This window comes from Squalius cephalus (genome assembly GCF_949319135.1).
Source record: "Squalius cephalus genome assembly, chromosome: 4".
Classification (NCBI taxonomy): domain Eukaryota; kingdom Metazoa; phylum Chordata; class Actinopteri; order Cypriniformes; family Leuciscidae; genus Squalius; species Squalius cephalus.
The window spans coordinates 24561888-24588555 of NC_137125.1; the positions used below are offsets into that span (position 1 = coordinate 24561888).

General features: G+C 37.9%; 2 protein-coding genes across 4 annotated transcripts in view; both read right to left on the minus strand.

Annotated features, from left to right (window-relative positions):
- The window catches only part of LOC307157661 (uncharacterized protein), a gene marked incomplete at its 5' end in the record, with an annotated part of 26580 nt that extends 17484 nt beyond the window's left edge, over positions 1-9096 (minus strand). The window contains 2 exons of the mRNA XM_079869589.1: positions 8293-8442; positions 8989-9096. Of these exons, the coding sequence (XP_079725715.1) occupies positions 8293-8442; positions 8989-9096 (258 nt within the window). The remainder of the gene's footprint in view (positions 1-8292; positions 8443-8988) is intronic.
- On the minus strand, positions 8945-26668 carry LOC307157389 (uncharacterized protein). 3 transcript variants are annotated; one of them, XM_079869307.1, is made up of 6 exons: positions 26608-26640; positions 26176-26206; positions 24995-25142; positions 24397-24483; positions 11445-12986; positions 8945-9103 (listed from the first exon to the last, which is right to left on the minus strand). In XM_079869307.1, the coding sequence occupies exons 3-5, from the start codon at positions 25077-25079 to the stop codon at positions 12187-12189; spliced, it is 972 nt and encodes a 323-aa protein (XP_079725433.1). In that variant the 5' UTR covers positions 25080-25142; positions 26176-26206; positions 26608-26640; the 3' UTR covers positions 8945-9103; positions 11445-12186. The 3 variants fall into 3 exon arrangements, 1 of the variants encoding a protein (XP_079725433.1); XR_013820944.1 differs by lacking the exons at positions 8945-9103; positions 24397-24483; positions 26176-26206 and having other exon boundaries at positions 12872-12986; positions 26608-26668; XR_013820945.1 differs by lacking the exons at positions 8945-9103; positions 24397-24483; positions 26608-26640 and having other exon boundaries at positions 12872-12986; positions 26176-26489.

Sequence of the window (26668 nt, forward strand, 5' to 3'; positions counted from 1 at the left end):
TAATAATTAATAACATACTAGTTGGAAAATGCAGTGATGTATATGCTGTTTTGTTTGTTACTTTTCTGACGATGTTATATTCCAGCTAATATTATTCAGTGAATTAATATTACCCAGTGAATTATTCCTCACTCTTTAAACCTATTAAACGGCACATAAACCTTCTAAAACTGTTTAAAATGAATTACATTAATAAATAAATATCGGTTCTGCATATCGGTTATCGGACACATAAACATGCGAATAATCGGTATCGGTTATAAAAAATCAATATCGGTCGATCACTATATAGGACCTAACATACCTGTTGTTTGTTTTGATGCTTTAAATGCTTGGATGTCTGTTTGGATGTCTGTTAACTTGTATTTGTGTCTTTATGCCTTAGACCCGATGGCACTGAAAGTGGAGAGTCAAGAACTAAATGAAATGGAAGAGAAAGATCAGTATGGGAAACGTGATGGTTTCATAACTGGAAAAAAATTTGCTTGTTCACAGACTGAAAATACTTCCTCACAAAAAAGAGCTCATAAGACTGGAACTAAAAGTTATTTCACTTGCCAACAGTGTGGAAAGAGTTTCATCCTAAAAGGACATCTTAAAGTCCACATGAAAATTCACACTGGAGAGAAGCCTTACACCTGCCAACAGTGTGGAAAGAGTTTTACTGAAAAAGGACATCTTAAAGGCCACATGAGAATTCACACTGGAGAGAAGCCTTTTATCTGCAAATTGTGTGGAAGAGCTTTACTGAAAAAGGACATCTTAAAGTCCACATGAGAATTCACACTGGAGAGAAGCCTTACACCTGCCAACAGTGTGGAAAGAGTTTCACTCAAAGAGGAAGTCTTACAGCCCACATGAGAATTCACAATGGAGAGAAGCCTTTCACCTGCAAACTGTGTGGAAAGAGCGTCTCAACAGAACTAAACCTTAAGTATCACATGAACATTCACACCGGAGAGAAGCCGTTCACATGTGATCAGTGTGGAAAGAATTTTAAATGTAAATTAACCCTTAATTACCACTTAAGAATTCACTCAAGAGAAAACTGTTTTGTATGTAATCAGTGTGGAAAGAGTTTCTCAGACATGAACTGCCTTAACAGGCATGTAAAAATTCACTCTGGAGTGAAGTCTTTCACCTGCCAACAGTGTGGTAATAGTTTCTCTGAAAAAAGACGCCTTAAAGTCCACATGAGAATTCACACTGGAGAGAAGCCTTACACCTGCTCTCAGTGCGGCATGAAATTCATATATATACTAACTCTGGATTCCCACATGAGAGTTCACACTGGAGAGAGCCCTTACACCTGCAAACTGTGTGGGAAGAGCTTCTCATGAAGAGGAAATCTCAATTATCACATGAGAGCTCACACGGGAGAAAAGCCATTCACATGTGATCAGTGTGGAAAGAGTTTCACCCGTAAACTAACTCTTAAACACAGTTATAAGGAAAGTCCAGATTATAAAACATTTAGCATTATGCAAAATAGCCAAGTTCCATCTACAGAAACAGCAACTGCTGAGACAGCTGCAATCAATTAATCAGTTGTCACCTGTGAACCTGTTGTCCCCAGTGCATCAGTTGCCATCAATGAACCAGTTGCCACCAGTGAACCAATTCTTCCCAGTGCAGTAGTTGCCTTTAAGCAGTAACAACAGTGAAAATGTGCCTGTTCTCTGCACTGCAAGTTGCACTTGACAAAGAATTCTGAAAATGAAAACAAAATATATTTGAATTTTAATGTAAATAAAGGGATAACAACACTTTACTGAAAGTGGCATAAGTCCGTTGTGGTAATGTGGGCATGATAGAACTGATTAAATTAACAATTAATGTATTATTTGGATTATGACTATATTACTTATGAAATAGGCTAATGTAAGAAGCATGCTAAAAAAGGTCAACAATATGTTATTGTATTGTTCAAGCATTAAAACACTATAAGGCTAACATAAAACAAATTAGGCTAATAAGCAACCGATAACATCAGCAAAATAATATTAATATTAACAACATTCATAATAATGAATAATATTAACAATGACTTTGAATACAAAAAATCAATTCCAGCTTGCCTTTATGCTGTACTGCCAAAGATAAGTGGTTGCAGACATGATTCTCCACCACGTGAAGTTCCGTGGTGTGTTTAAACACTTTTGGTCCGCAGAACGGGCAATGATAATTATCTTCTTCTCCCCTTTCTCCCCTTCAGATCTACGCACGCAAGGTATTCTATTCATCTTTTTTGGACTAGTGTCTGGCACTACGCTTTTCCATTCTCTCCACTTAATTTTATTTTCATGGGAAATATGAACCGTTGTCCATCATTTGGCAATTGGTGATAAGAAAAATGTCACATCACAGTATTGGAAACGTTTACATTTTAAACCATGAAGACGAGCAATCTCACACAAGCAATGTGCAAACTTTGCGTGAGAGTTATGCTTGTGAAGAAGTCTCAAACCCCAGTCAATTATTCACCTCAGAAAATAATTAAGTAAAAACTGACAAGCTTTTGGTGCATATTCTCTCAGAGACAACAAGAGATAAATCCTACTTGAACTTATGCTGATATAGCGGTAGGCTACATAACTGTCTTCATTAATTTTCTTAATATCTCTGTTGTGGCCCATAGTCTATATGTAGTATAAAAAAAAAACTTGAGTATTTCGTGTTAAACAAATTTTTTAAATAAAGCTAGTCTTAATATTCATTGATGACTGATTATTGCAGGTAATATATAGAATGTTTTTATAGACATATTATAGACCAGGGGTGCCCAACCCTGTTCCTGCCGATCGACTGTCCTGCACAGTTCATCTCCAACCCTAATCAAACACACCACCTGCCTTTAATTTTCAAGCAATCCTGAAGACATTAATTGGTTGCTTCAGGTGTGGAGATAAACTCTGCAGGACAGTCGATCAGCAGGAGCAGGGTTGGGCACCCCTGTTATAGACTGTTAATAATTTTAATTATAGGTCTATAATTCATTGTAAAATCAACCTAAATCATTTTCAGTGAGGAGTAAACTAATCTATCTGTCACAGTGAGGCTCTGTGACTAGAGACTCTTATTTTGTAAAATGACTCTTATTATGACACTGGACTGAGAACATACATGCATACATACACTTTTCATACTAACATAACATTATCTGTTTTGCGCAAAGTTTTAACAACAGTTAGTTAACACAGATGTGTGTGTCACTGATTGTTTATTGTTAAGTGTTGTTCCTGTCCTCACCATGCCCTTTTTCTTTAGTTTAACATTTAGTGAGTCATTATTTTCACTATGTGGATTTATATATTGTGTTATGTTAAGTAGTGATGGCAATTTCAAAACACTGCTTCATGAAGCTTCGAAACATTTACAAATCTTTTGTTCCGAATTAATGGTTCGGAGCGTGTATCAAACTGCCAGAGTCACGTGATTTCAGTAAACAAGGCTTCATTACGTCATAATGGTTTCGAAAACACTTCTCAATGTTTTTTCAATGGTTCACCGCTGGGGGTGATGATCTGTCAACTCATGAATCATGAGGAGTCACTGAGAACCAATGACCAAGTGTCTGTGGGTTTTACCTGATTTCTGATCAGTTTTATACATTTGTAGACATTTTAATTAGACATTAGTATAATTAAAATGAATAATGGTAGTTAATAGTCTCTTATTGGCCTGTTTAGCTGAGCCATTCATAGAACAAACAAAACAAATCCTGACAATTGATAAAAGAACATATAGACACTTGATAATCTTATAAGATAATTGCATTTGAAAGATTTTACTTTCAATAAAAAAAAATTGCAATTACAATAGATTTGTAAAAGGTGTTATGCATGGTTGGCCTGGGTTTATGTTGCATTTACACTGTTCTGACCATTAGGGGTCACCGTGGAGACTGGTGTCGGATTGTTTCGAAGCCTCGACACAATACGGCACATTTGCTTTAACTGTTTCAGTGTTACATGAAGCCTTGATCTGCCCACCACTAGTGTTAAAGGTTAGTTCACCCAAAAATGAAAATTCTGTCAGTAATTACTCACACTCATGTTGTTCCAAAAAGTAAGACTTTTGTTGATCTTCGGAACACAAATGAACAAATTAAGACTTTGTTAAAATATTCTAAGTATATTCAGATTTCATCAAAAATATCTTAATTTGTGTTCCGAAGATGAACGAAAGACACACGGGGTTGGAACAACATGAGGGTAAGTAATTACTGACAGAATTTTCATTTTTGGGTGAACTAACCCTTTAAGAAGTGAAACAAGACCAGTAACCATGTTAAATGTTTATTGTTTTCAGTTAACCACTTACATAATATAGTCATACTTGCATACTGGAACATTTTCCCATACCAAACAGACAAAACCAGGTCACAGTAACTGCCACCATTTTTTAAATATTTCTTTCCCGCCAATAGAAGGCACAGTTAATTATTCTCATGTGTGAGGGGGAGATTGGTGTTCTGTTTGATTCTTTGTTAAACATTAATAACTAATTGAGTTTGTTTTGTTTCCAGTATTTATATATTTTTGTATTATAAGTGTCTCTTTGTTACTCTTAAATCACATTTTTTGTCTTTCTTAAATTTCTTTATTACCTTTGATTACTAAATGGTTTAGTCCAGGTAGGAGGGGCTTGGCCTTTTTAAGAGGGCCTCTCAGAGTTGTTTGGAAGCTCGTAGAGTGAGTTGGTTTGTAGTTGTTGCTCAGTTTTGGGTCAATTTATTGGCATAGACAAAAGTTTGTTTGCGAATAACTTTGAAGAGTTTATTTTATTTTTGTTTGTTCTGTCTTTTTTTGGATTTTCACTGTAAATACCATTTGCACTCTATTGGAAAACCTTTATTTTTTTCACTTATTGGAATATATATTGAACTTTTGATGTCATCATGTCATCATTTTCACGCCTCCATATGCCGGTACATTCAGAGCAGTGGTACTGCTCAGTGATGCGCGGGTTGATCCGAAATGAGCGGATGCCTGCGGTCACCCGCGGTTACCCGCGGTTACGAGTCATCCAAAAATATTTTTAATGATATTCGGGTCGCGGTCGGTCGGGTCGTTTGAAATAAAGATGCCAATTAAACCTTTGTCATTTATATAGTTCTAGACACAATTTTCTATGAATACGTTTTAAATTTAATTTACACTTTTGATACACACTATTGGCTGAATAACTGGCGCGAAGATGACGCACGAGCTCAGTCTGCAGGTAGAGATGGAGGCGGCAAGAGAAAATAGGTGAAGACTGGGGAGTGGAAGCTCCGCAAATACACAAATAGAAAGAGCAAAGTGTGGGAGACATTTGCCGAAATAATGAAAGATGATGACCAAAGTGCTGGCTTTGTCATGTGTAGGCTACTTCTTGCGATGCTATTTACACATTTGATAACCACAAAACTGCCACGACCAACCAGGCACGGCGCCAGGATTCCAGTTTTGGATAAGCCAGACCAATTGTGGGTGGGCCTTAAATTAAAAACGTTAAATAAAATAAAAATAAAAAAACGTTATCCAATCACTGCTTAACCTAATAAAAAAAAATATTGACTAATATAGCCTACTGTTATATTATCTGTGCGTATACATAATATAGATTTTAATAGCTTGATGCTCTTTAAATATTGTGTTGCATTGTAAAAGTAAATCCTCGATCGCTCTCCATGGTTCTGACCACAGAAGAGAGCTTTGGAATCTCCATTATGCATATACCTGGGCTGCATTTTCCGATAACATTGTCTCTTAGTGCGCTGCGATAACTTAACTAAAGGTATACTACCAGTAAAGGTATATCATTGCTAGGCGTCTTCAGGGCTATCATCCACTCGTGAGGCAGAGGCGCTGAGAGGCAGAGGCGCTGACGCCCTCCTAGCAACGGCGCTGTTTTTGGTAAAACATGATTTTGACGACTTCATTAAGTTTTGTTTTATAGAAAACTCTTTTAAAAGATTTTCGTTTTGTAAAAATTGTATCTTAATTTTGATCAATGTTTTATCAATCAATTGCCCGTATTTATTAAATAAGAAGCAAATATATAGCAGACAAAATAAGGCGCCGGTACGCGATCACTGCATGTGAACTGGAGGGCGCCGAAACTCAGCTTGTGCCTCACAGATTTGATAAATATAGGCTATATATTACAGAAAGCTTGAAATGTCTACTTTTAAACGAAAATATTCAAACCAAAATAAATAGGCTATACTCTCTGATTATGTAGGCTAATGTGCATTTCTCTCTGGCGTTCATGGCGAGTCCGCAATCTCCGCATTGTCAACTTCATCTTTGCAGCGACACAGAAAACACCAGTTTATTACTAAACAATTAAATGTCTCCTTGCTAATTTAGACACATTCATAATCATTACTTTAACCGGTTCTTTGTGGCAAGCTTTATGTGTGCGGTCATTACGCTTATTCCTGTAGGCTAGCCTATTTAAGTAATTAATTTAATATAAAGGGGCGATTTGTCCACGAATGGCTTAAATGAACAACTAGTCGACTAGAAAAAAAATTAGTCGGAGGCAGCCCTTATTCCACATATTTTCGAACCAGCAGGCCATCTGGGTTGGGCGAGCGACCGTGAGCGGAGCGGAATATTCAGAAATGCGCTCTCCGCTCACGAGCTCTGATCGGAACAAACCCGAACCTCACTGTCTGCTGAACTTGCGCAGAAACATCAAAATAGACATAGCCAGCAAAATTGTTTTTAAAACTAAACATTTTGACTATTTTAGTAGGCTACAAATTATGAGCTTATATTGACGATTTTTTATAATTCTTGACAAAATTAGAATATTAAGTTATATTAAGACGCTACGATGAGCATTATAGCTACTTTTAAAAAAATGCGGGTCAGGAAGCGGGTCGGGTACAATATTTTCTTTTTCGTTTTTTGCGGTCCGAGTTGCGGGCGGGTTAGTTGAAAACGTCGGTCGGGTGCGGTTTGTTTATACATTGACCCGCGCATCACTGGTACTGCTACTGTTTGAAACATCTTTGGGGCCCTCTTTGTGGCAGTTGGCACACTCCTGACTCTATTACACTATCTAATCTTAATTTAAGGAAAATAAATATTCAAAAGTAAAAAACAATAATTTAGGGATATTTACATGACTTTCATGAAGGCAGATAAAACTTAAATAAGGTTTTGATACATTAACATGGCATTTATATGGGCAAATAAATGTTCTCAAATAAAAGAACAGTCATTAAATGTTCTAAAATAAATAATAATTATAAAGGACCATTTATATAACCGTTATGTAGGCAGGTAAACCTTTTGAAATAAAGAACAATAATTTTGGAATAATTACATGGCCTTTATTAAATGCAATTAAATATTCATTAAAGGGATACTTCACCGATTAGCGTTAAACTTTGTATCAGTAGAAACCCGGTAGTATTTTCGAATGACCATGCTTCCCTCCCTCATGTCCCCCTGAGACAAGAGATTTCTGTATTGTGTGTCTAGAAAAAAAAAAACTCAGATGACACAAAAATCGTCCTTTTGCGCCATCGGAGGCTTTTTTGTCCAGAGGCTAGAGACCACAGCCAGTATTAGGAGCTAGTTCCGCATGTTGTCAACCCGCCCATAGGGGGTGGGATCTCACGATAAAACAGCGTCTTTTCAGTTTCGAGTCAACTAGTGGCCTAGTTGTATCATTTCTTCCAATACTGCCCTCTGTAACTGGTAGGCGTGGCTTGGGAGTGGCCTCGTAGGGCAGCGAAGCAAGTGCATTCTGGGAGTTGTTGTCTTTCATTCACATGAGCCAAAAATACATTTTTCTGGCTTTTCTCAGTCTAGAAGGCACCAACTTCTAAAATAATTTCACATTTCTACTACATAATATGACCCAATTAAAATTTCCAGCGGTGAAATATCCCTTTAATAGAAAGAAACAAAGGACATTTACAAATAAATAGTTATTTACAGCGAAAGCTTTTCTTCATTTCTTCTCTCCTGCAGCCACTCTTCCACAGGCTTTCCCTCTGCTGTGGCACAGAAGAAGAAGCTGCCCACCCTGGTGTGCCCAAACTCTTTTTTTCTGGGCTGCCCACATCGACTGCATGTGTAATCGTACATGTTGCTGTGGAGGGTGCAGCCCTTGCTTCTGAGCTAAAAACTCTTCTGCCTTCCTCCACAAAGTTGTTTTGCTCAAGGATGTTCCTGTCGGTGGAGGAGAGAAGGCAGCTGGCGGTGGAGCAGAGAGAGCGGGTGCTGATGCGGGGGGAGGACGGCGCTGCCCACGTCGTATGGCCTGACCTCACAGGTCAGGGTTTACGGTAAAGGGGAAAGGTGGAAGTGCTGATTGAGGTGCAGCGGGCACTGACGTCTTCTGCTTGGCTACAGGAAGCAGGGTGTGAGACACCACGCTGATCTGAGGTAAGGGCACACTCAGAGCCAGCATATCTGCTTCCTGTAGTTGTTGTACCTGTTTAAAATGGCACAATTAATAGGATGAACAGAATATGAGAATTGTAAAATTCCTTTTATAGCTGGGTTTAAAATGAAACTACTTACCAGACAGAAAGCGTCCTCTGATTGACCTCAAACATCTGAATCCTTGCCCGTCTCTTCAGTGCTGGACAGTTTCCCACCAGCCTCTGTATGGCCTGGTAGTCTTGTAGAATGGCAGCCCAGCGGTTAAATGAAACGCCCCACTTCACCTTCCCCGCTGGATGAATGAATGGATGAACCTCCCCCTAAAGGGCCTATCAGCTGAATAGGACTGTGAGGGAACTAGAAGAAAGAATGTTAGGAGATTTAAAGTTTTTTTTTTTTTTTTTTTTTTTTTTTTTTATTTACAACACAACATAATCCAAATATACATAAGGGTAAAAAGGCACATTATTAAGTGCACTGATCTAAACCCAAGAGACTTGAACAGCCACACACCTTTGGGCCATTCCTGAAACAGTTCCTGTTCAACATACCTCTCGTTTCAAAGGTGTTTGCTTTTTCTTTTGCCAAAAACTACCATGTTCATGTAGAATATCAGTCCAGTGTAGCTTGCTGATGTTGGTACAGCGCTCTCAGAGAAATACAGTTTGTAGAGACTTGAGTCAGCAGGACTCATCAGTGACATCTGGTCCCTGTATAAAAAACAAACAACAAAAATAACTGTGAACTAGGTATGGGTGATATATTATCATTTGCGATATACTGGTAAAAATTCTCCTTACGATAAGAATTAGTCTGCCCGCGATAATAACGATAAAGCCTAGTTGATGACATATTTCTGTTTGGGACCCATTCGTAGCTTGCGTGCAATGCAAAAACAAATATGTCGGAAGGCGGATGTGAAGCTGAGGTGGAGTTTGAGAGTTTTAGCTCTCCGTGAAGTGCACTATTTCAGTTAATATCAGTGGATGCAGTGTATTTGATTTTGACGCACAGTAAACACTAGTGTGAGGCGCCGTTGCTTTGCTGAGAGCGCTCAGTGTTTCTCACATACACAAAAAGAGAGCATGAGAGTTTATTTATACATGGTTACCAAGTTTTAGTTATACTTACTTAAGTTCTATCATTAAATAATGCTTGATTATTTGCACTCTTGTAATTTTGTGAAGACATGGTAGGAAATGTAACTTTTGCTGTGTGCACTATATTTTGCCACTGTTTGCACCATGAGAGTATGAATAAATACAGAATCTGTTTTAACATTTCAAACTTGTAAGTGATTTGAATTACTATTGTGTGTAATTAAGGGAGCAACTAGGGCTGCACGGTTTAAGGGGAAAAAAAAATGTGATTTTTCTGGTTAAACTTTTTTTTGGGGGGGGGGGGGGGGGGGATGCAGGCGCCTATATTAGAAAGGAACACTTCAGTACACTAAAGAAAAATATATGGATTATCATATGTATTGTCTCCATCATGTTTAGTCGTATTGAGTTCAAGGACTTTTAGTTTGTTTTCATTCAGCATGTCTGTTTCTTTGTCTTTGTTTTCCCACCACTGATCAGTCACCATGGACACCTACACAATCACCACAACTGTTCGTCATTGTCTCATCATCACTGTGCATTTAAGTTCCTCTTGAGTTCTCATTCATTGTCCGATATTATTCGTGTTACATGTTTACACGCTGTCTCGCATGTTGGCTGTATATTTTGATCTAGTGACAGTAAATAAACCCTGTTATGTACATCATCTTCGTCTTTCGTGGATTTGAGCGTTACATGTATACTTCCGATGTTTTACATTTTTACCCAAAATAGGGTGGTGTGAGCATTATTAAAGCACTATAAACAAATGCAATGTATGTTTCATTCATACTGGAAGCCGGAGGGTGCCCTCACGCAGAAAGTCAAAATATACCTCACATAAGTAATGTGACATGACTTTCCAGGAAATCCCTAATATGTACGAAGGCATCCAGCTATGAGATATCGCTGTAGCTGAATAAAAAAAAAGAGACAGAAACACTCTGACTTATAAATAAATGTATGAAGACAAACACATGACTGTGACAATATATGTGTGCCAAGCAGGACAAGGCAGAGAGCTGTGGGAACGAGCGGGCCCCGGTGGCTCTACATTTGAGCAGATATCCACAAACATGGTATTTGACAGTAAACACTGGTCTAAACATTCTAAAATTCATCATGTTAGTGTAAACACTCATATTACTTTTATATCATGTTGCATTTTATATTATCGAGTAGGGCTGGGTAAAAAATATAGATTTCTCGATTTTAATTAATTCTCATTTTTACGAACCAATATCGATTCTTAAATCCCAAGAATCAATTAGTCATCCTGTTTTCAGTTGATTAATGAATGGAACATTGTAGTGCGGATTCCATCCAATAAATCGCAATAATCTTTGTGCTTTGTTACTATTGATATGAAACAAAGTCTCAGATTTTAAATTACGTCAATTTTCTTATGAAATTCAAAAACATAAATACCGTTTTGGTGCTGTGGTGTGAGATCGCTCTGGCGCAGCTCAGCTCAAGAAAAGCAGCAGCGTGGAGCGCACATGATCTTCTCTTCCGCCTTAATAATACCAGTTACAGCGCAAAATAAACATCTGAAAGTGTGTTAAAAGATTGTTTCTCAAAAGATTGTTTCTCAAGGAAACAATTGTTTTCCTTGAGAAAATTTGCCATGTATTGTACCTGATATCCAAAATAATCAATATTGAATCGAATCGAATCAGAATTGAAATCGAATTGCAAGCTTGTGAATCGAAATCGAATCGAATTGTGAAATCTGTCTCAATACCCAGCCCTATTATAGAGCATAAAAACATCCTTGTGTTATACATTTATATTTGTTTAGCATTGAAAGTTTGCTTACCTAACTTTATTTCATATGTCAACATGTTTCCATTTATATTTACACATTTTAGTCTAGCAATAGTTTAACTAGTAAACTGTTCAAGTTTATTTAACAAGAACACGTTACCAAATGTAAGTGAGAATAAGTTACCTCCACTGGATCAATAGCATTCTTCTTCTTCTGAGGTAAATTCAAGGCTTATTCCTCACAGCACATCTTCTCCCAAACTTGATGAAAAGCAGAGGAATGATGAAGCTTGATGCTTTGTTTATCGAGGTGATGGGGGGCATCACATGGCTAATGTGGACGATTACCGTATGAATAGATTGCACTGCGCATGGGTGTGTTCACATTAAAACATTGCACCTCTTGTTGGTTTCATATTGATTACATAAACAGAGAATATTTGTTGTCTATATGACTTCCTTTAAATGCAGACACTTCAAGCTTTCTAAAGACATATCTCTCATGTCTCTTTAGCAAGTATTCGCTGAGTTTCAGTTCATTTTTGTGATGCGTTTGAGAAAGAAGTTCATAGAGACTGAGAAGGCATAATGTGCACACTATTTGTTTTCTTTATTTTACAAAAGCACAAAGTTTTGTTATTGTGTGTGTATGCAAATAAAAATAGACCCTTTACAGATTCAAATGATTTATAACTTGTTTCTGTATGACAAAGTTCTTTCACCGTTATCAGGAAAAATTTATTGCTGATACCTAAGGGTTAAAACACTTTCCACACAGAACACGCATAGGGTCTCGCATCTGCATGACTTTTCAGGTGTATCTGTAAGTCTGATGTCAAAATATTTTTTATTACACTGATCAAAATTAAATGATCTCCCTCCAGTGAATGTGTAATATGAAACTGCTCTATTTTGTAAACATCTTGCTACACTGAGGGACACATCAATTTATTTCCAGAATGAGTTTGCAAATGTTGTTTTAGGTCTCTTTGATGTGTGAAAAACTTTTCACACTGAAGACATGCAAAAGGCTTCCCTCCAGTGTGTGTTTTCATGTGGACATTAAGGGTTGGTCTGTGTGTAAAACTCTTTCCACATTGAGGGCATGTGTAAGGCTTTTCTCCAGTGTGAGTTCTCATGTGGCTTTTAAGGCTTCCTTTTCGATAGAAACTTTTTCCACACTCTTGACAGGTGTAGTGGCTCTCTCCAGTGTGAATTCTCATGTGGACTGTAAGGTTTCCTTTTCGGCTGAAACGTATTCCACACAGTTTGCAGCTGTAAGGCTTCTCTCCAGTGTGAGTTCGCATGTGTGCATTAAGGGTTGGCTTATGTGAAAAACTCTTTTCACATTGATGGCAGGTGTAAGGCTTCTCTCCAGTGTGAATTCTCATGTGGCTCCTAAGACTTCCTTTTCGAATGAAACTGTTTCCACACTCTTGGCAGGCAAAAGGCTTCTCTCCAGTGTGAATTCTCATGTGGACTTTAAGGCTTCCTTTTTCAGTGAAACTTATTCCACACTGTTGGCAGGTGTTAGGCTTCTCTCCAGTTTGAGTTCTCATGTGAACTTCAAGATTTCCTTGTTGATCAAAACTCTTTCCATACTGAAAGCAGGTCTGTGAGCAACTAGTAGATTTTTTTTCAGTTTTACAATCATAATGTTCATCATAATGATCTTTCATTTCCATCCCATTCAGTTCTTGACTCTCCTCTTTTAGCCCCATCCAGTCTAAAGTGAACAGAGACAAATACAAGTTAGCCTCAGTTTAATGTCACAAAGCAACAGACATCAAAACATTTATGGAGTTTTTTCACTGGGCTGTGGTCTAAGTCCGAGCGCGATTGTTCCTGCCGCCCCCTGCAGTGTTGGTCTGGTTTCACACTCAACTTGACTCTATCGAACCCATTTGCGTTCATCTTACGGAGCCATTTTACAACTTTACAGCAGAAAAAAATGTTTACAGCCTGGTGCAAAAAGTTTTGGTCTATATAGCTACTTTTGCCTTATAACTCATCTGTGAAAATTATATTGAGCCTTAAAGTTCTGCATAATTTAGGGGGCGTGGACACTTGAGTGACATGTGGATTGCCGGTGATGTCACTATTAGCCGTTTGTCTGCTGTCTGTTAGCAGTCACGTCACCTCAGCTAATTCCAGCCGCTGAACTTGGCATCCCTGCCATGTTTGTGCCTTTTTCAGGATTATTTCTTACAATTTAATACACACATCGGCATTATACCTTCGCCCACGACGTTGGATTCCGTCGTTGTCGAGTATCAAGAGAACAACCAGTGCTGTTTTTCAGTTGTTTGCCTCTGTGAACATGCACTCGTGGATCTCTGACAATTTCGTTGCTTTTTGGAGTTCAGATTTAAAAACGTCTATAGATATAGACTACACTCATTCTGCGGTACCATTGCTCTCATGGAACAGACAGACTATATATGCTTATTTAACTTTTTAGAGTTAAATAAAAAGTACCGTCAGATGAAATCCTGTCAGTGCTTTCTCGCCGTCCATGCAATAAATGCACATCCTTGAATGAGCGTGGATTTCCAGTGCATTTACTTGAACTTCTGAGGTAATATCTTTGGTTTGACCCATTTGAGAGACGGCCCAAAATCAGAATTTAAAATGGACTGAATAAAGCTCTCTACAAACTTGATGTGCGATGCGGCGCTGACTGACATGTATGCACATTAAAGTCGGCATGAAACGGAAGTTGAGATTGTCATTTTTGCCTTGTTGTGACGTATATCCGAGTGAAGCGGCTTCTGAAATTCGGAAAAAATGTAGGGCGGGGCTTGATTTCGTCCTTCGGGAATTGATTGGATCGTTGGAGGTTGGGCGTGCAAACAAAATGGAGGCAGATTTGAATGCCAGTTTACATTCAGTTATGGAGAATTTCTCTCCACCGGACTCCCCACCGTTACCCTCCCATGAAGGATTTTTTATTGAGGAGCCCGGCGACGAGAACGAGGAAGAGCAGCTAAATTTTCAGGCAGGAATCAGCCCATATTTATATGAGCCTCCCGCGAACCAAGATGACAGAAACGAGACAGACACCGATAACCGCACCATCATCGGCTCTGGCCACACCCTTTCGCCATGGCACGTGACCGAAAGAGAAGAGAGGTCGTTTCGAGGGGGGAGGGAAGGGGTAATGTATTTGATAAAGATTATAAGGGTACATGAATTTTAAAAAAATAATGAAGTGCACAGATAAATCATTTATAATAAACACTACAATATTACATATAAAAAGATTTGTCAAATTTGATTTCATGCCGACTTTAATATCACTATCACACGCACATGCTCAGAGAAATATTGTAAGTTACTGCATAATACATTTTTAACTAGCAGAATACAGCATCACAATACACACAGTCTCACTTTTAGCTATATCTTTTAACTATTATAGTATTTTGAAGGGAAAAAAACAAACTTAAACTATTGGCTTTACATCAAGTCAGCTGTCACTTTAGCGCAAGGCCCTGTGCGGTCACACACTTGGTACTGCCAGTAGCATACAGAAGCTAGGCGGGTGTGGTTTCAACAACCAGGCTCCTAAGCTCCACCCACTTCCCTCTTTGCCCATTTTCTGTTATCAGGGAGTGACGTACGGTAATGCAGCTACTTGTAGTTTCAAAAATGCTCTTCAGAAACCTACGGGTGACGTCACGGACGTAGATGTCCATATTTCTCTACAGTCTATGGGTCAAGTCAAGTCAAGTCACCTTCATTTATATAGCGCTTTTAACAATATGGACTGTTTCAAAGCAGCTTTACAGTGATAAGGAATTAAAGTAACAGAGATTATTTTGGCTTTACAGCAGCTCTAGAATAAAGTTATTGCCCAGCTAAAGTTAGTTTTGATCGATCCACTTCTGTTGCGAAGATCATTGGTTATTAACTTAGGGGGCGCTAACGTGACACCGTTCTAACAGAAAACCCTTAAGGCGCTACGGCCTGCTCATCCGCACAACAACAGTGCTTGGTGGCTCGAGAAGGCAAACCTTGAAATAGGTTTCAAGATGAAATGAACAAAGAATCAACGTTGATAACGTGGTGTTTATGTCAATTAAAAGTAAATTACACTAAAAATTTGAATTAAAAATATCAATATAGCTTTTTTTTTAAGCAACACAAAAATTGCGTTTGTTAGTATAAGAACGCTGGCAATTCCGATGACGTCACTGGCATGGTAGGACCTGCGAAGGTATATAGGCAGCTGCAGCTGCAGGTCCTATATACAGACGAAAATGAGTAATTTTAATGGCATGGGTATCTGACTACCACCACACGCCCGGCCCGACACATTAACTGTAATTATGAACCCGAGCCCGATTTAAACCCGACCATTTTTTAATACGTGGGCTGTTATAACCAGAGGCGGCGCCAGAGAATTTTTTAACGCAGGTGCTGAGGGGGTGCTAGATATATTATATATAAATAGTATTAATAAATGAGCAAACATAGGCCACTTAATATTTAATGTTCAATTATTTTAATTATCATTTTAATTAAAGTATTAATTTTTATTCAATTGAACAAGCACAACATTCAGCATTCAATCAAATATTCTTATAGATTTATTATTATTAATAATGATAATTAATAATTAATTATTTCAACATAATATCTCGTTATTTCGTAATATGTACATAATATGTGTGCGTGCAACAAGCAAAATGTGCATTTGTAAATCCGGTGACGCGCGTGCATTGATTTTTATTAATAAACACTGTGTAGGCTGCAAAAATGAAGTTGACGATCGCCATATCCATAGTGAACGCGCCTATAGAGAGAAATGCACATCATGGATTACATAATCAGAGAGTAGCCTATTTATTTTCGTTTTGAATTGTTTCGTTTAAAGACATTTCAAGCTTTCTATATTTCTCATGTCTGTGAGGCATACACTGAGTTTCGGTTAAGTTGAGATGCGCTCCAGTTCACAAGCAATGCCAGTGACCGCGCAGGCGCCTCCATGATTATATTGTCTGCTATATTTGCTTCTTATTTATTAAATACAGGCAATTCGTTGATGAAAAAAAGTTAAAATTAAGATACAATTTATACAAAACGAAATTCATTTTAAAGAAAGGCTTTCTACAAAACAAAACTTAATGAAGTGGTCAAAATCATGTCTGACCCACATCTCTCGATATATTGCGCATCCTATCTTACTCATGCTGTTCACTTTTTTATATTCAACATAGATGAAAAAAAACCCCATAATATTTTAACAAATATGAAACTAAATGAGCTTATTTAATGGCTATAAAACGTATAGTAGGCCTACAGACTCTCTATTTGTACAAATTGCTGCACATTCATTTACTTCTGAATTTTGCACACACAAGTTGAAAAGCATTTGTTTTTTGCATAGTAAAACATCTGCAACATTTATCAAGTTAACGGATAATTGTGCGTGCATTTATTAATTATTATCTTAATGAATAATGCAACAAGGATGAAGCATGTAAACTGCATTGTTTGTTTATTCAGAATGGAATGGATCACAATTGGATCCGAATGAAGAAACGTAAAAAAAATAAATAAAAAAAAATACGTGAACTCCCTCTGCATCAACAATGTGCCCTGAGACGATGAACATCAGCTAGCTTCAGGGTGAGTAGAGAGGGACATTGGAATCTGTTTACAGACCTGCTGTGGTTTATTTAGCAGCTAGTAAACGCATTATTATCGATCTGTGATATCGTCGGAGACGAGTCATGATTTATACAGTTTATATGGTCGGAGTGGTGGCTAGCTTGTGGAGTTTGACAAAAGTGCTTCCAACGTGTTTAGCTGCTAGCCCTTTCCCTAGGTTGGATCGTTTGGTATCTAGCTTGGTTTTGTGACTCAATTTCAATTAATGCTGAGTGTGTCAGTCTCAGGTTTGTTTAACGCTATAAAGCCTAACGTTACACGTTATGTGCGTGTAAGTGAATATGTACATGTTTTGTGTATGTGACAACGTTACATCCAGCCCTTTGCTTAGTAACTTGCTAGCATGATAACAGTTAACATACTTATCTGTCCTCTGCCTGACGTGAGCTTTTCAGCGCCCTGTCTCTGCGGTAACATAGATAGCATCGGTGGTGTTAGTACTGGTCTGCCCTGTACTATAGCCTGAAATGTTTAACATTGACGGAATGGCCTCAGGTTTAACCCTCACCAGTGAACCCGTTGTATTGAAAGTACAACTCTCTAAATAGTCTGTCGCTAAAAAATGCTCACTACAGACTCGAAATCCAGGGGAAAATGGCTGCTCTGCTAGTGTTGGTTAGCAACGGAGTAGCTTACCATGCCAATGACGTAGCCGAATGTTGAAATCCAACATGGCGGCACCCGTGTAACAACAACAACATTTTCAACGTACCATTTTATCCCTTTTAACAAATTCTGCCACTTTAATAATTGTACCAATGAAAATAAATAAAATACATCTGTTATATCACCTTTACTCAAAATTCCAGTTCAGTTCATCTTTCAAGGTGCAAGCCTTGAGGAAAAAAAAAAAAAAAAGACACAGAGGTTATTTTTATAGTGCATCTCATAGACACTGGTAATTCTGTTTCACTTTTCCCGGCAACGCAACCTCAAATATAAAAGTCTTGTTCACTTGGAAGATAAAATTCACAACCTTTTAAAACCAGTGTCATGGTCTTTGTAATATTGTGAAAAAACAGAGATTTTAGACAAGAGATGGGTTATGTCCTGCTCATTTCCAAGGACAGAGCAGAATATATGGCAACATTTTTCTTTGAGGGGATATATAATTGAACTTGGCTTAATGCCAAATTATCATGCAATTTCTACACTGCTTTCAATATGTGGGGTATTGAAATCGCTTTTTAAGTTCGTTTTCAAATTTGTAATCACGTGTATAGGGAGCGGCGGTACTGACAGTAAATTTTACAAAATAAGATATTTATTAAAGGTCCCGTTCTTCGTGATCCCATGTTTCAAACTTTAGTTAGTGTGTAATGTTGTTGTTAGAGTATAAATAATATCTGTAAAATTATAAAGCTCAAAGTTCAATGCCAAGCGAGATATTTTATTTAACAGAAGTTGACTACAAAAAACGGCTGGATTGGACTACATCCCTCTACATCCTTCTTTAATGACGTCACTAGAACCGTGTTTTGACTAACCTCCGCCCACAGGAATACAGGCGTATTGATGGCGAAATGTCAACAGACGTGGTTGATGTTTATCTATAAGCGGATACCGCAAAAGTTTAATTCGAAGTTGTTAGTTTGCTCTGTCCATTTCACCACGGACTGTTTTTCTAACCTGGGATAATATCTAGCAGGCTTCTCTCAGCGTTTCATACTGACGAAGGGGACAATTTCAACTATATTCCAGCAAGCGATTTACTATGGAAGTAGCGATCAACTTCACATCGTTTCTCTTAGTAGGATGAAAATAATCTTACTTAAACTGTGATTAATATACAGAAAGCGATCAAAGAACAATCCCTTTCCAATCGCCCAAGCTGTCAATCACACAGCGCGAGTTTATCTGGACACTTGCCAAAACTCGTTATGAAATCAATGACGCTGTTACACTGCACAACAAATCTCTTACTGTATATTTTTTTACCTCATGTTTGCATTGGTGAAATCATTAGTGAGTGCAGAAACTGCGTTGCAATGATAAGATCTTTTTTCACGCGATCAACAGGCTGTCATCTGCTCAGTGCTCATCACTGCAACCTTTTATGTGATGGGATTAGATCTAAATACTTAAACTTCTCACGATTCGTTAATCCCGATAGCTGTAATAGTAAAAACGTATAATAGCTGTAATAGTAAAAGTTTTCCAGATAGTTCCACATGTAATGCCAGATATTTCATATGCAAGCATTTCAGCCAATCACAGCAGTGGGCGTTTACATTGAAGTCTCACAGCAGACACGCCCCTTCAAACAGAGCGTTCAAATCAGGTGATGAAATCAGGCTAGGAAAAATGCCTTTTATTTCTAAATTATAAAAAAATTTGATCTAAAAAACATACTAACATTATAAGGGCACCCCAGGAAACATTATAAAATAATAAAATAATCCATGGAATGGGACCTTTAATGATGCTCACAATCTGTTGCGCACCAAATCATTCTGTCAGTCATCTCTCCTTACTCTCTTCACGTGACAAGTGAAAACTGATGTGCTGTAATGTAACCAGCTCCGTAGAATGCATTACTTATCTTCCACACCTTTCCAAATTCTGTATTTGGCTTCGGCACATCCCTATTATTTAGGCACACAGACACACATTTGTGCGACAGTAGGTGGCGCTATAATAAGGCTATGTGTTTTGCATCATAATTTTGAAATAAATTATTTTTACCATGAATCCTTGAGTCAATCAACCAAATTAATTTACATCACAGCCATTTTGAATTTTCTCAAAAACCTATGTTTTCAAACTCCTCCAAGGCTGTTGACCCGGTCTTCACTAAATTAGGCACACAGCAGCTAGGCAAGGGATGGTCCTGTCAAAAAGTTATCAACATAATTTTGATTTGTTAAAGGGGCATTCCACCCATTTGAACATTGTTTTTTATTTAAAGTGGGTCATATATGTAGTCGAAATGTAAAATAAATTTTGAATTTGGTGCCTTTGTGACCGAGGAAAGACAAAAAATAACTTCAGGACGCATTTGTATGAAAGACAACAACTCCCACAATGCACCACATTGCACAGCTCCGCAAGCCACTCCCACTAATCCAGAAAGCGCATATCTGCCTATAAGAGAAATCACTCTTCCGTCTACAAGGCTAGCTACCACCAGAGCTTGAAATTCATTTCACATTCACACAAAATGTCTAGTTAGTTGGCGAACTCATTAGTGCATTACTCCTCGTTTGTATTTCTTTCGAAAAGGTGAATTATTGCATGGTACCTGGATGTTCAGTCAGAACATATGCGGTGCGAAACTAGGATAGTTCTCAACACAAACGTCCGTGTCCTCGTCTGATTCAGAGATTTCGTCCAGGAGAAATTGTCATCTTTGAAATTCTTTGCCGCAGACGGACTCTATCTCTGTGTTCGGAGTTGCATCTTACAGTCTATGAGTTGCATAGTGAGATCACCGGCGCCACCAGTCCGCCCTAACTCGAGCCAGTCCGGGCTCCTCGTCCGCGGCTGGCAGGTCTTCTGCCTCGGCTGCTCTTCGCTATAATGCGGCTTGTAAAGGTAGCCACAAACACCTGATTCAAGCATCAGACTTCTGAAATCCTCTTCTTCTATATCATATTGAGCACTCTCCTCCGCTATTGTCATAACTGTACATCTGTCTCCACAGCGTCTGTTAGCTTAGCTTCAAACAAGATGGAGGATATTGCTTTCAGTTTCAGAGAGTTAAGTCCCACCCACTGATCTGTAATAGGTCTGTAGCGTGAGCGGGTCCCGCCCCCTGGGAAAGATGAGGAACTAGTGCTTGTAGTCTCAACAGAAATCCCCCCTCTTACACTTCCTCCTACAATGACGCAAAATGACGATTTTTGCGTCATTGTAGGAGGAAGTGTAAAAGGTAAATAACGGATTTCTCCCGTCTCAGGGGAAAATGAGAGAGTGTTGCACGACCATTCAATAGTATGACTGGGTTTCTAACAATGCAAAGCTTAATGCAAATGGGTGGAGTGTCCCTTTAAAGCAGGGGTCACCAAACTAAGGCCCGCGGGCCGACTCAGGCCCGCCACCCCCCTTTGACTGGCCCCCCAGCCCCTCTGCCCCCCACTACTTGAACCGGCCCTATGAGGCAATCCCCAAAAGTCGTCATGGACGGTACGTCATGGTACGGGTGCACAGTTTGGTGCATACATTTACACGGAGAATACACGGTATAAAAATAAATGAAACTTGCGTGCAATTTAATTAATGTAATGCAGAACTACTGTTAGATACGCGGATTCTTAGGGACACCTAATCTGTAGCTCCGCCTTAGCTCTGAAGCTCCGAAGCAGGCTGCGAGGTAAATATTGCTATGCTGGAATATGTTGAGAGAGAGGTGTGGGCGCGATCGAAAAGTCGTAAAGTGTTTCCTCATATTTGTGTGTGTGTGTGTGTGTGTGTGTGTGTGTGTGGCGCGGCCGCGATCGAACAGTGGAAACATAAAAACATACTCCGTCATTTAGTTTATGCAGGACATCATTCAAACTGCAAAGTGTTTAAGTTACTGTTAATTACATTTTTTAAGGAAAACAAATATACTAATCTGAAATGTAGCAGATTAATTTTCAATTAATTCAGGTACAATTACCAAACATATCAATGTATTTTTATTAATTTAATTAATGAACTAATTATATAAAACTATTGTCAGTGCACTAAAAATAAACTGGTTCTATGCCTTTACTTTATTAATAAAACTTATTTAAAAAAAATACAAGGCTTAAGACATTTATTTTTCTTTTGGTGGTCCAGCCTGAAACATGCACAAGCCTTCTGCATTTTTGTTTAGCTTTTCCCTTCACTGTACCCAACCGTGATGTCTGAACCGAGGTATGAACCGAACCGTGACTTCTGTGTACCGTTCCACCCCTAAAAGAGAGTGCAGAGTTTTCAAAGAACAGTGGACCAACGATTATTTGTGAAGAATAACTTTAAATAAAACAAAGTGTGAAGACTCGATTACAACTTTTGCAAACCACTAGTAAAGATAAACAAATATGTGCCAGGAATCAAGTGTTGATATAGTAGTGGGGATGGCTGTGCCAGGCTAGTAATCTCTACTACACAATGAGGCCTGCTGGTGGTCATTTTGGTCTGGGTCATACAATTCTATGTTATATAGCTGACCCGGCCCCGGCCCCCCATCACAGTCAGGAACGATAATGTGGCCCCCAGAGAAAAAAGTTTGGTGACCCCTGCTTTAAAGCATTGCAAAGTTACTAGTGAATTAAATGGCCTGGTGTCATTCATTTTTCATGAATTCACCTACATCTCCTGAACGCAATGTCCATCCTGTCATCGTTAAGATCAAAATGCGTTTTCCTTCTCATTCCTTCAGTGCCCCCAAATCAGTTGCTCATATGCATATCTACTGCCATACAAAAACTTTGCAACCACTGTAAGTTTTTGAAAAACCTACTTTCTCTACCTCATCTTAACTCATAGTTGTACGAAAGAAATTTACACCTGCTCCGTACCACGTGTAAATGATGCGTAAAACATTCAAACGTTCTGTGTTCTTTTAGGCAAACTGATGACACTGGCATTACGTACCATAATTATATTTTACAAGTTAATTTGCCCTGTCTTTTTTTTCTTTTTTTCTGACAGTTCAAAACTTTGTTCAACTTTGGGTAAAACGCAGCGCTCGTCACTGTCACTTTTTACCCAGCCATCCAATCACAGTGGAGGAGGGGCGGGACAAATACCACACTGACCAATCATCCTGTACAACAGCTGAACAATGGAGAAGTTAATATTGCTGGTTACTCCATTTTTATATTCAGTAATATTCTTTACAATGAGATACTCTTAACAAAGTTACTGCCGTGGATATTCCAAATCATAGCAACCAAAGCGTCTCAGCTGGAAAAATGCTGCGCCTCAAAGCGCACTCAAACGCCACCAGCTGGCTGTTTTCTGAAGAGCACCAGGCATTTTTTTCCCTTAAAGGAATAGTTCACTTAACAATGAAAATTCTGTCATAATTAACTCACTCTCAACTTGAGGGTGAGTAAATGACAAAAAAAATATTTTAAAGTGGACTATTCCTTTAATTGAATATTTATTTTCAGGCAAATTGCCTATTACTCTCATTTGCATTTATGCAATATACTAGAGACAATCCTGAGAATGAGTCCAAAAGATTCCACAGTGTTCCTGGACACATAATTCATTCAGACACCTGCAAAGGACCACACGGTCGTGAAGTAAAGTAAAATTCATGTTTTCACTTGCTTATATGTATGTCCCGAAATATTAGGTAATTCGGTACAACCGCTATAAAACAATTTTTACAAATTACAATTTGTAATTGTAATTTGTAGACTGTCTCCTGTCAGGATTTGGCATTCCGATTTTCCTTTGAATCAAGACTAAATTCTCGAAATATGTTGTACATTAAAATATTAAATTATTGATATCTGCTATACATTCATGTTGGTTCTGTTCTGTTTACCCTAAGGGGGGTTATTGCTGCTCTCCCTGCTCTTATCCATGCTAGGCTGCCCAGATCAGAACCAGACCGCCAATCCAAACTGTATGCTAATTGTCAATCGTATTTGATGATAGTGGTCCTTACAGAAATGTTTTCATGTTTGATGTACTTTTTTACATTAATATTATATTAGAAATAAAATGTGCTTTTGTAACTATTTTTGTCTGTGTATTGTCTTAAATATTCATAATGTCAAGGGCAGCAGACATAGTCATTCGGTATAACCAGCCTTGGTCATTTGGTGAAACCTATATAGAGTAAATATTGAAATAGAATAATATTGTTTTTAATAACTTAAGGAACTACAATAATACAAATATAAAGAAGATTATGCTTTTTTTCTACATTCCCCCTTTTCTCATTTTCCCAGTTTCCCAGTAAAACATTACTTGAATATGTAGGAGGGTTTAGAGTAGTCCAATACAATTATTACATTTATGAGATCAATGATATGTTATTTTATATTTCTTCCATGGTTCACATGGTTCACACTATAATCTCAACATCAATGTCAAATCAGGGTTTTTTTTTATGAATAATTATCTGCAAATTAATAATTTTAGATATATTCATGGTTAAACCAAATGACTTTTTTGGTGACAAATTTTGTCCATCTTGTAAAAAATTACATAAGCAGTGTTAATTGATTGTAAAAAAACACAATCTCATTGTTAACACTTAGTAAAACTAAAAAATGGTTTCAAAATTAATTATATCTCGATTCCTATTTATTTTTACTTTTAAATACCTTATTCGTCAATGACCCACTAATGACTATATTAGTTATTCTAAAAAATTGTATATATTAAAAAAAGTTAATTTCAACATTAAACTCTCACCATTTATGCAATTGTAACTGCTGTGTAAATGTAGTAAAACTAATTGACAACATATTACTCAATTGTTATTTTGAGTCTTTGCGAACAATGTGAAATTTTAAATGATAGATTACCAGTGGAAAGAGTCTGCAGCTTTAAACATATGTGGGGACTCGATATTTCACCCACAGGAGACAAGGAGCAGAGAAACAGGAGCTTCACTGCAGGTGAAGAAAGACTATATTTAATACATAGCTAAAACATGCTATCCATGGACTAAAATGTCACTAATGTTTCTAATCTTCTTTTTCTTTCCTCTGGTGTTAAAATCCACTTGTTACTAAAGATTCATCAAGAGTTTGTTCGTCATATTCGTTGTGGGTCTTACTGTGAAGAAAATCTTAATGTGAAAAATTCACTCATCCTAGATCAACTTGCGATGCTTTGCGACATTTGGGTTTAATGTTACTCAAAATTATTGTTTTGTTTAGGCTACTTCTGTATTCTTTTTCCTAATTAAATGTGTGACATGTTGTAATATTAAACGGCCAATGTGGAAGTAGGATCTTCTCATGTGACATGCATACAGGGCACACACATGTACTCAACATATCTGTCCACTCGAGGCGACCCGCTCCATGTCAAATAAAACCACTTTAATTAGGACACTCTGATTAATTTATGTAGAGCTGGACATTTTAATGGATTAAATGCTTTGAGAATGAAACCAACCTGTTTTTTCCTCAGTATCTTCTTGTTTCACTCTGAATGTTTCTTCAATCTTCATGTCTTCACTCTCCTCTTTAATAAACGGCATCTTTATAATAGTGTCACGAGGATCTCCGTCGCTTCACCAGGAGTTTTTCTGTGTTTGGATGCTCTGTCAGGATTAAGATGAGAATAATTAACATAAAGAAAAGTAAATACACACTAAATCTCTGTGTGTGTCTCAATCTGCTCTAGTTCAGTAGTTCGGTGCACTGGTAAGAGTCAGTCAGAGTTAATGGTAAATCACCTGATAAGCCAAAAATCAAATCAAAAACAAATACGAAAATATCCAAATTATATACTTTTATATTTAGGTTTTTATGATTTATAGTTGGTATCCAATCATTTATATACATTTAATATTACACTTTCAAGAAAACATTTGCAGTTTGTTAAAGTTGTAATCACAGGTTTGTGTTCTCGTTGCATTTACAGTGTTTTGACCAGCATGTGACGTCAGCGAGCGGCGATCACTAGAATGACATTCTATAGATCAGTGGCGGCGATTCGAATCAATGAATCATTTTGCGAAGTAATTGACCGTTCGCAAAACCCCGCCCTCGAACGGTCCTCGTCCAATCCTAGCTTAGCAACTGTAACTAAGGAGAAGGACCTCCGTCAAACATTGCGATTTCAGCACATGGTGAAACGATGCGCCTATGGCACCTGCAAGTCTGACACTAGGTACCCCAAAAGTTTAGAGGGAGGGGTCGTTTTTTTCGCCTTTCCAAAACCCAAGACCCAAGCGGAAAGATGCCGACAATGGATTAAGCAGTGTGGGAGACCTCACTCACAGCTAAATGCCTCGAAGATTAATAAGCATACATATGTCAGCATATATAATATATAAGCGTCAGTCACGCCCGTTTCACATATACTCCGTAGTCCGTTTACAGTGCGTTTTTTTTCCGCACCCATGTTAACAGGTAAAGCTTTCACACTGCACCAGAGAATGTAGACGGGCTCTGACTGCACGCGGATGCTGCAATCGTTTCTGCACCGAGTCTATTTTGCTGTAACGTTACTGCACGCGCTGAATTAAAGTGACAGCGCATGGTTCTTGGTCAAAACGATCACAGATTGACATGAAAATATAATAATCTCACCATAAATGCATTTAATAAAATAAAATGTAGTAAACTCACCATAGCCTAAATGTATTTTTGGACTTGCAGACTTGGAGGAGTTCCGTTTGCACACAACACAAGCACACACACACACGACTTGTTTAAATACATTTATATTAATAAATAACAATAAATTGTTGTTGTACCAGCAATATCTTCAAGTTTTGTTTTTCACTGTATTAATCTCAAATGTCATGATTTTTTGTTTCTCCATCACTGCTTGCCAGTGACCGAATTACGTGTTTATGATAAACTGATTCATGATATAGGGCGCGAAATGAGACGCACCTTTCTGTTACTCCTCTGTGGATGTGCTTTATTAACAAAATAACCTTTATTAATGTTAGATTAAGTATTACAATGGTATATTTAATAGCAGGTAATTAATTTAACATCGCTTGTTAAAGATCTAAAATAGACAGAACATTTGCATCGCTTAAAAACACAAACCTGTCTTCAGCCGAATCACAACCTTTTACAGTCTATGATCACAACATATGTGGGAGCGCAG

Bases quoted from the DNA above. Each gene is read 5' to 3' on its own strand.
- LOC307157389 (XM_079869307.1), bottom strand. From the start codon at position 25,079: ATGCCGTTTATTAAAGAGGAGAGTGAAGACATGAAGATTGAAGAAACA. The intron at 24,484-24,994 runs GTTGGTTTCATT...CTTCACCTGCAG, and splicing joins AGATACTGAGGAAAAAACAG to TGAAGCTCCTGTTTCTCTGC. The intron at 12,987-24,396 runs GTAATCTATCAT...TGTTCACTTTAG, and splicing joins GCTGCAGACTCTTTCCACTG to ACTGGATGGGGCTAAAAGAG.